General features: G+C 53.2%; 1 protein-coding gene across 1 annotated transcript; it reads left to right on the top strand.

The window, feature by feature from the left end:
* Nucleotides 1–247: 247 nt before the first annotated feature.
* Nucleotides 248–4,783, top strand: LOC135288276 (trichohyalin-like). The gene is made up of 5 exons (XM_064401635.1): nt 248–913; nt 1,748–1,892; nt 2,199–2,312; nt 2,504–2,670; nt 3,449–4,783. The coding sequence occupies exons 3-5, from the start codon at nt 2,277–2,279 to the stop codon at nt 3,933–3,935; spliced, it is 690 nt and encodes a 229-aa protein (XP_064257705.1). The 5' UTR covers nt 248–913; nt 1,748–1,892; nt 2,199–2,276; the 3' UTR covers nt 3,936–4,783.
* The last annotated feature ends 4,893 nt before the right edge of the window (nt 4,784–9,676 follow it).

The following is a 9,676-nucleotide window of genomic DNA, read 5'->3' on the forward strand; positions in this document are numbered from 1 at the left end:
GCGCTGCAGGAAACAGTAGCTCATCAGGTCTGTGCTTCCCTTTTCCTTTTCCCTTTTCCTTTCCATTTTCCTTTTCCATTTTCCTCTTCCTTTTGCCTTTTCCCTTATCTTCCCTTTCTCTTTTTTCCCTTCTTTTCCATTTCCCCTTTTGACGGAGAAGGAAGACTCGTTCACCAGATGATGATCTACAAGTCTCGTCTTTATTCCCAAATCGCCAATTATTATACACCTTTTAATTAGCTCATGCATAGTGCAAAATCCCAGCTCACCATTGGCTAATTAGTTATCAGCTATCTACGTGCTGTTTTGGTGCAACTTCTACTACTTTCCCAAGCTGTTTCGCTTTACCACCTGTTTTTGTGCATTACTTCATCCCGTGGGACAAGGACACACAGTTTAATTGGAATGGCAACTCCCCTCATTCTATATCTCGGTCAAATTAATCTCACTGTGACCTTTAGCTCGGAGGCAGCTTGTTACAAAGCTCTCAACACCCTTCCTTCTTTTCCCTTTCACCATTTCTCTTTCCACTTTCCCTCCTTTTCCCTTTTTCCCCTTTCCACTTTCCACTTTTCCTCCTTTTCCCCTTTTCTGTTTCCCTTTCTCCATCTTTCTCCTTTCCCTTCCTTTTTCCCTTTTCCATTTCCCCTTCCCCCTTCTTTCCCCTCCTTTCCCCTTCCCCACCCTGTGCACTCCACCATTCCAGAACTGGACCGGACCTTTTCCATTCCCAAACTCCCAAATAATTCCCAAGTAATTCCCGTATGCTTTCCGAATTCCCAGCACCAAGCTGGAGGTGCTCCAGCAGATGGAGGAGCAGCAGGAGCAGCGAGCGCTGAGGGCCAAGCAGAAATTCCAGGAGGGCCAGAGGTTCGTGGAGCACCTGGAGCAGATGAAGAGGGAGGATCAGGAGGTTGGAGATTCCTGGCGGGAATTTGGGAATTCGGGTGAGAAGGGTTGGGGGCAGTGCAGGGTGGGACCAGGGCTCTGGTGGCCTTGGGGATGTGGTGACATCAGTGGGAGGGGACACAGAGCTGCTGGGAATTTCAGGGAATGGGGATTTCAGGGAATGGGGCAGCCTGAGGAGGGGAATCCCAGGGATTCAGGATTCCAGGGATTTGGAGTCTCAGTGAGCAGGACATCCCAGGGAATAAGGATCCCAGGGACTGGAGATTTCAGGGAATGGGGGTCCCAGGAAATGGGGGTCCTAATTAGGGAGATCCCAGGGGTTTGGGATCCCAGGGAATGGGAATCCATAGCAGGGGAATCCCAGGGAATGGGGATCCCAGGGAGTGAGGAATCCCAAGGAAAGGGGGTCCTGAGCAGGGTAATCCCTAGAAATGGGGATCCCAGGGGTTTGGGGATCCCAGGGAATTAGGATCTATAGCAGGGGAATCCTGGGGAATGGGGGTCCTGAGCAGGGCAATCCCAGGGAATGGGGATCCCAAGGGTTTGTGGTGCCAAAGAGTGGGAGATCCCAGGGAATGGGGATTTCAGGGAATGGGGATCCTGAAGAGGGAGATCCTGAGAGTTTGGGACCTCAGGGAATTGGGATCTATAACAGGGGAATCCTGGGGAATGGGAATCCCAGGGAATGGGGCATCTCAGGAAATGGAGGATCTCAGGCGTTTGGGGATCCCGGGCTATGGGGGTCCCATGGAATTGGGATCCCCATGGGAAGGCGAGGTTTGTGGAGCTCTGCGGTGATGGGATCGGTGTCCCCGTGGTGTTGCCGCGGTGTGGCCAGGCCTGGCAGCAGCAGCAGCATCGCAAGCGGCAGCTCGGCCAAGATGAAGGCGGTGGACGCGGAGAACCAGCGGCTGCGACAGCGCGACAGGGAGCGCGACAGGCGAGCTGAGCTGTGGGCCCTGGAGGAGCAGCACTAGAAGGGGGTGAGGGTGGGGCTGGCAGGACACTGTCACCTCTCCCGGGGCGCTGTCACCTCCCCCGGGATTCTGTCACCTCCCCCGGGGCACTGTCCTCTCCCCAAGGCGCTGTCACCTTCCAGGACTTTATCACCTTCCCAGGGCTCTGTCCACTACTGTGTCCCTGTCCCCAGCCGATATCCCTGCCCCCAGCTGTGTCCCTGTCCCAGTCATCAGCTGTGTCCCTGTCCCTGTCATCAGCGGTGTCCCTATCCCTGTGTCCCGCTGTCCCTTTCCCGCTGTCTCTGTCCCCAGCGGTGTCGCTGTCCCCAGGAGCGGGATGCGGCGCTGGAGGCGGAGCGGGCGCGGCTGCGGCAGGAGCGGCAGTGGGAGCTGGAGCAGCTCAAGGCCATGCAGGAGCATGACCGGGGCTGGCAGGAGGCGCAGGTGGGTGGCACTGCCACCCCTTCCCCTTCCTGGGTTTCTGTCATCTCTCCGGGGCTCTGTCCCCCAGTCCGGGGGTGTCCTGGAGCGGTGGCGCCGGGAGTTGTGCCTGTCCCCAGTGTCACCAATATCCCCAGTGTCTCCAAAGTCTCCAGTGTCCCCTGTCCCTGTCACCGTCCCCAATGTCCCTGCAGGAGGCTCTGCGCTCCAAGCGCAGCCAGGAGGCGGAGGAGCGGGAGCGGCGCCCCGCGGAGCTGCTGCAGGAGCTGCAGCGGCGCCGCCGCGAGCAGGCGACAAAGCGGCGACAGCAGCTGGCACTGGCACTGCAGCAGGAGCGCCACGACTTCCTCACCCTGCTCAGGTGGATGGCACTGGGAGTGGCACCGGGGGTGGCACAGGGACAGCTGGCGAGTTGGGGACACCGATGTCACCCCAGGAGCTGTCAGGTGTGACCAGGTGACTCTGGCAGGGTCCCTGTGCCATCCTGGCGGCTCTGGGGACACCAGTGTCACCCCAGGCACTGTGCCAGCCATGCCCAGGGGATGGTGTGGATGTCCCGGAGCCAGGGTTATTGTGCCAGTTGTGCCCAGGGGACTGTGGCAGTGTTCCCGTGTCACTCCAGGGGCTGTGCCAGTGTCCCTGTGTCCCCGCAGTGCCCACCAGAAGCAGCTGGCCTGGGAGCAGGACCAGCTGTGCCAGTGTCCCTGTGTCCCCATGCCAGTGTTGCAGTGATGTCCCCAGTGTCACAGCTGTCACAGCTGTGCCCATGTCCCAGTGATGTCCCCGTGTCCCCAGCGCCCAGCAGGAGCAGCTGGCATGGGAGCAGGAGCAGCAGCTGGCACAGGAGTGGGCACAGCTGTGCCAGTGTCATAGTGTCACAATGTCCAAGTGCCAGTGTCCCAGTGCCAATGTCACAGTGGTGTCCCCATGTCCCCAGTGCACAGCAGGAGCAGCTGGCCTGGGAGTGAGCACAGCTGTGCCAGTGTCACAGGGTCACTGTTCCAGTGTCCCTGTGTTAATGTCCCAGTATCCCAGTGTCACAGTGTCACAGTGTCACAGTGTCACGGTGCCAATGTCACAGTATCCCACTGTCCCACTGTCCCAGTATCCCAGTGTCACAATGTCCCCCGTGTCCCCAGTGCCCAGCAGGAGCAGCTGGCCCGGGAGCAGGACCAGCAGCTGGCACGGCAGCGGGCACAGAGCGCCCAGGTGGAGGCTCTGCAGGAGCAGATCCGGGAGTCGCGACAGCAGCGACAGCGCGACAGAGCCACGGCCATCGAGGAGGGACAGTGGGAGCTGTCACGGGCACGGGAGTGGACAGAGCACCTGGCACGAGTGGGAAAGCAGAAACTGCAGTGCCTCAGGTGCGGAGTGGCGATGTCACCTCCTGTGTCACCTCCTATGCCACCTCCTGGGACCTGTTCTGTCACCTGTGCCACCTCCTGGCACATCCTGGTGCCTCCTGGCACCGTTGATGTCCCCTCCTGTGTCACTGTGTCCCCCACAGGGACACTGGGGTGCCCGACAGGTACTGTGCCCTGTTGGAAAAGAAGGCCTGGGGCATGGCCAGTGCTGCCACCTCCTGATGCCACCCTACCACCACCCTGCCACCTTGTCACCTGCTGATGCCACCTCCTGATGCCAGCTGCCATTCCCCAGGGATATGGGGACATTTTCCCTTTTTTTCCATGGTTTGAACCCATTTTTTCTCCCTTTTCACCCATTTTTATGATTTTAACTCATTTTACCGCTATTTCAACCATTTTTAATCTCTATTTTTAACAATTTTAATCCCTATTTTTAACCACTTTTCATACATTTTAACCCATATTTATCCCTATTTTTACTGTTTTTAATTCCTATTTTTACTCTTGTTAATTCCTATTTTTAACCAATTTTAATCCTTATTTGTATGCATTTTTAATCCCTAATGTTACCAACTTTATCCCTATTTTAACCCATTTTCATCTATTTTTAACCCATTTTAACCTTTTTAACACTTATTTGTAACCCTTTCAAACACATTATCCCAATTTTTATTTTCATTTTATTGTGTAGTTTTAACCCATTTTAAAACCCATTTTTATCCCTATTTTGCCCCATCCTATCCCTGTTTTTACCCCTTCTTATCCTATTTTTACCCATATTTTATATATTTTGACCCATTTTTGTCCTTATTTTAAATCCTTTTAATCCCTATTTTATCTCCACATTTCCCCCATTTTATTCTTACTTTATAATTTTTATAATCCCTACTTTAACCCATTTTAATCCCTATTTTAACCCATTATATCCTAAATTTTGACCCCAATTTTTAACCCTTTAAGCCCCATTTAATATCCGTTTTTAATCTTTTAAATCTGTATTTTATACCTATTTTATCCCGATTTTTACTCTTCCTCCACTTTTGGGACCAAACCACAGCTTTTGGGTTCAACTGGGAGCATTGGTTTAAATTGGTTTGAACTGGTTTATTTCCATGGGTTGTTTTTGGTCAGAATTTGGGGGGCAGACATCATAAGGGTGGGGGTTGGGTGGGTTGGGTGAGGGGGAGACACCACAAAATCTTCCAAATTTGGGAAGGGGGGTGCTTTTTTGTGTAAAAAATCCTAATTTTCCACCCAAATCTTACATTTCCAGGAGGAAAAATCCCAATTTTCCATCCTGGTGGGGGGGCAGGGGGGTTTGAGGACAGGGGAGGGGACAGGAGGGGACATGGGGGGGACATGGGGGGGTCATGAGCTCTGCATCTATACGGTCTCATAGGTCTCCTGGTACCCCGGGCTGAGACCCTGTGGGGAGCTCAGGAAGGTTTTGGAGGGTCACTCCTCTGAATGACAGCCACCCCCTGTCACCCCCACAGTGTCACCCCATAAATGGTTCTTTAAGGGGGAAACCACAAATCCCAAACACCCCAAATCTCAGCCATTTAAGTGAAAGGAGACCCCAAATCTCACCCCATAAGTGGCAGGACATGCCAAGTATCAGCCCCATTAATGGGTGAGGACCCCAAATCTCAGCTCCAAAAATGATTCTTTGGGAGGGAGACACCCCAAATCCCAACCACCCCAAATTTCGCCCCATAAATGGGAGAGACACCACAAATTTCACCCCAAATCTCAGCCCATTTATGGGGGAACACCCAAATACCAACCACCCCAAATTTCACCCCATAGATGGGTGAAGACCCCAAATCCCAGCCCATAAATGGCTGAGGACCCCAAATCTCAGCCCATAAATGCTCTGGGGGTAACCCCTAAACCCCAGGGATGTGCCCCTTCCCTAGCACAGCCCCTGCCACACCAAAAATCCCCATAATCTGCCCCCAATCCCCTGCGTGACTCATGGCATAAACAGCCTCTTCCTCCTTCTGCCCGGGAACAGAAGGGGAAAGTGAAAGGGGATTTTGGGGGGATGAGGAGGGGCACAGCAGGACACCCCCATCCCCCAAAGCACTCCCAAACCTTCCCTGCACCCCAAAACCCCCCAAAATCCCCCAAAAATCCCCTCCCCTCTCTACCTGCTAAGCCGCTCTCCACAATAGCTGGGTCATGAACTGGGGAGGGGGAGGACAAAACCCAAATGAGGAAAAAAAGAGGAAAATGGGTAAAAATGGGGGGGGGGGGGAGGGGAGGAGAGGAGGTTTGGGGACCCCCCCAAAAAGGGGAGTTTGCGGGGCTTACCCTGAGGCAGACGTAGAGGCCGGTGAGGATGAGGCTGTAGAGAAAGAGCACAGCATCCAGCACATAGCAGATTTCAGGCTCGGCCAGGGACCCTGTGGGGTTTTGGGTCGATTTTATGGGGTTTGGGGGTCTTGGGGGGTTTTGAGGGATTTTGGGGTTCCCCTCTGGCTCCATGTATCATCCCGCAGGTGGCACCAATGGTGCCTTGAGTGGCATCAGAGCACCTCCACCCTCCCTGTGCATGAGGTCTGGGGGAGTTTGGGTTGGTCCTGGACCCCCCTGGGTGCCTCCCCAGCCCAGAAGCACCCCGGGGGGACCCTGGGGCACCCCAAAAGTTAAGGGAGTGGGGAAGGGGCTGTGACACATCACCAGGACCCCAAATCCCCATGACCCCAAATCCCTGCAACCCCAAATCCCTGTGACCTCAAATCCCCAGAACCCCAAATCCCTGTGACCCCCAATCCCCTGGATCCCAAATCCCTGTGATCCTCAATCCCTGTGACCCCAAATCCCTGTGACTCCAAATCACTGTGCCCCAAATCCCTGTGAGCCCAAATCACTGTAACTTAAAATTCCCAGATCCTCAAATCCCTGGGACCTAAATCCCCAGGACCCCAAATTCCTGCATGCCTGCATCTCCTAGGACCTCCACCCATTGGGATCCCCCCAGTCCCTAAGAACCCCCAAAGTTGTGAGAACCCCACTCCTGAGCCCTCCCACCCCTGGGACCCCCCAATCTCTGGGACCACCCTCAGTTCCTAAAAACCCCAATCCTACAAGCTTCTTACACAGCACCCTCATTTCCTGCCCTCCCTTGGGTCACCTGGGTTGCAGGGGTTTTCAGGAACCCCGAGATTCAGGGTGATCCTGATATGCCCCCCTCTGTCCCCAGCAGTGGCTGTCAATGTCGGCAGGACCCTGCTGTTCCTGCTCCTGCTCCTGGCTGTCACTGGGGGCTGTCACTGGTGGCACCCCCAGGGTGGGTGACAGTGGGGGAGGATGAGGGTCCTGGAGTGAGGAGAAGCTCCCAGAGTAGGGGCAGAGATCGGCAGCACCCAGGGCCCCTGAGCTGAGGGAAACTGAGCCTGTAGTGACCTCAGCTGGAGCTTCTGGCGATGTGTGGGGAATTTGGAGGGTCTAAGTTAGGCTCCAGGGGCATCCCTGGGTGGGCTTTGAGGAACATTGGGGTAGCACTGAGGGTTCCTGGAGGGTTTGGGGAGCTCTGGAGGGCCGTGCAGGGATGTTGGAGGATATTTTTTAGGGGAGTTTGGGGATGCCCCTCCCTGCCGGGCTTGGGGTTCTGGGGCTCAGAGGGCGAGGCCTCTGGGGGGGTTGAGGGCACTGCAGTGGTGCAGAAGTTCTGGGGAGGTTCAGGGATGCTTAGAGAATCCTGGGAGAATCAGGCATTCAGCTGGAATCAGGGCTGCAGGGGATTTGGGGGTCCTGTGGGTGGTTGGGGCTGCCGAGTTCACAGCACACCGTGACGTGGAGCTCAGCACTGCTCTTCCCCATGGTACCCCCCATGGAGTGCACCTGACAGCTGTAATTCCCCGAGTGGGAGACCCCCACGGCAGGCACCAGCAGCTGCCAGGACCCCTGGGAAGCGATACATGGAATAAATAGACTCCTCAACCTGATGTAGTTATGAAGTGGGTATGTATGTCAGCGTGCCAGACAACCGAGATAGGTCTCGTGAAAGCTTGTGCTCCGAGCCTAGGTCTGACCCACATCTTTATTCTCAGTGGTGTTCCTTGCGCAATACATTACACAACCTTTCCATGCATATTCAAGCCCTGGCCCTGCCTGTCCTCACCTCCCATGCTAAATAGGTCCACACCCTCCTGGGCATGCATTCTTTGCTGTGGTGGTGGCACAGGGGTCTTTGAGTGGTTTCTGAGGCTGAAGATTGTGGTCTTCCTCACAATTGAACTTTGTTGTAGTGCATTTTTTGTTTTATTAGTATGCTCACTGTTTGATTTGTAATTTTGTAATTTCCTTATGCTGTCTTTTTGTCTCTGCCCTTTTCCCAGAACTTTCTGTACTCCTCCCTTCATTAAATGCCAGTCTCTCTCCAAACCTGCCTTCTTTCAAGAAACTTCCCTGTATTTCTCCAAACTTCATTAGTTCACTGGGGCTGTTCTCCTCCCTTGAAATTCTTTATTGGTTTATACATTGTATTCCCTGCCTTGTTTTTTACTCCCAATTCTCCTGATTTTTGTTAAAGATTGTATCCTCCCCTTGGGACCTTTCCCCGTATATAAGTTACTGTGTGTCCCCAGTTCGGGGTCCTGGGACGCTGAAGAGGGGAAATTTAACCATCGAATAAAGTTACCCCGGGACCCATGGTGCTGCTCTTTTGTTTATGCTGCTGACACGATCTGTCCTAAAGACGTGATTCGTGAAGGTTCTTTTTCACTGATCTCAGGGTGCAAAAACTGACACAACAAGGGGATTTGCAGTAAAATCAAAACAGATATACTTTTATTGAATAGCCACAGCAAAGATGCATTAGAGAGAAGGGGAATGAAGAAAAGGGAAAGAATAAGGAAAAGAAAAAGAAGAGGGGAAAAGCAAGGAGGTGTATAGCTACCAGACGTGCGGATGACAAAGTCCCTCGAAGTCTGGTCGACGAAGAGCCTCTTGTCTTCACGTCAGGGGAGACCTCCAGGGCATCAGTCAGCTCTAACCTCTTTTATAGTCCTTTTGAATGGGGGAAGGGGACACATTTCAAAATAGTCTATTGATAAAGGGTACAAAGAGTCCATCAGTAGTCCATCAGCAGCAGGCGTCGTCAGCAGCAGACGTCGTAGGTAAGAACCATTGTGTTCTCGGGCCAGTGGTCGCTTGCAAAACTTGCTTCGGTCCCCATGCACACCTTCCCTCACCCTATGGTAGGGATTTCAGTCTCAGTCCTTTTGGGAAGAAGAGGGGAGCTTTTCCATGTAGGGGTTGCATGTCTCAGTCCCTGATGGGAGAACTTTCTCCCATTTCAGTCCATCTGTCACGGTGGTTGATGTACGGTGAATGGAGGGTCTTTTAGTGGTGATCTCCGAGAAGGTCATTCCAGAGAGAAAGTCCAGCCAAGTCAGAAGGGTGGAGAAATTCCAGCACTAGCATTGCTAGGTGATGCAGGCAAAGGAGAGCACACTGCCCCTTCTCAGGTGCAGTGTTCCATGAGTTGAGCAAACACACCCGTAGACAATAATCTGGCTTGGTGGACCAGTCAGACCTGGATTTTCAGAATGGGATCTTCTCCTTTCCCCGGTGGTCTTGGCTTTTCATGACGATCGAGAGGCAAAAACTGAGGGAAGTTTTGGACAGACACTCACAGCTGCACCATCACTGGTAGCTTGGATTCAACGGGGCTCAAAGAGGGGATTTGTTGCCTTCCCTGTCACCATCTAGCCAGGACAAGCAGCAAACTTTTGAACTTTTCTCCTTTGCACGTGCACTTTTGGTCCTTTGATACTTATCTGAGTACGTCTGTCTGTCTTGATAAGCTTGGAGATAGAGAATCTCCTTTATCTGGGTTCTTTGCATCCCTTGGTCTCCTCTGGTACTGTTCGTTATGCAAGAAGCTCCAGAAGTTTGCATTTTCCTACGCCCTTTGTATCATGGCAGAGGTTTCTTAAGTAAAAGATTAAAATTCAACACATAACTCTACAATCTAAAATTTAAATGCTT

Source organism: Passer domesticus, chromosome 32, assembly GCF_036417665.1.
Source record: "Passer domesticus isolate bPasDom1 chromosome 32, bPasDom1.hap1, whole genome shotgun sequence".
NCBI classification, from domain to species: domain Eukaryota; kingdom Metazoa; phylum Chordata; class Aves; order Passeriformes; family Passeridae; genus Passer; species Passer domesticus.

What these genes read in the sequence shown, in the direction of transcription:
- LOC135288276 (XM_064401635.1), top strand. Translation starts at nt 2,277, where the DNA reads ATGCAGGAGCATGACCGGGGCTGGCAGGAGGCGCAG. An exon ending in GGGGCTGGCAGGAGGCGCAG is followed by an intron (nt 2,313 to 2,503) that starts GTGGGTGGCACT and finishes ATGTCCCTGCAG; the next exon opens with GAGGCTCTGCGCTCCAAGCG. An exon ending in GACTTCCTCACCCTGCTCAG is followed by an intron (nt 2,671 to 3,448) that starts GTGGATGGCACT and finishes CCGTGTCCCCAG; the next exon opens with TGCCCAGCAGGAGCAGCTGG.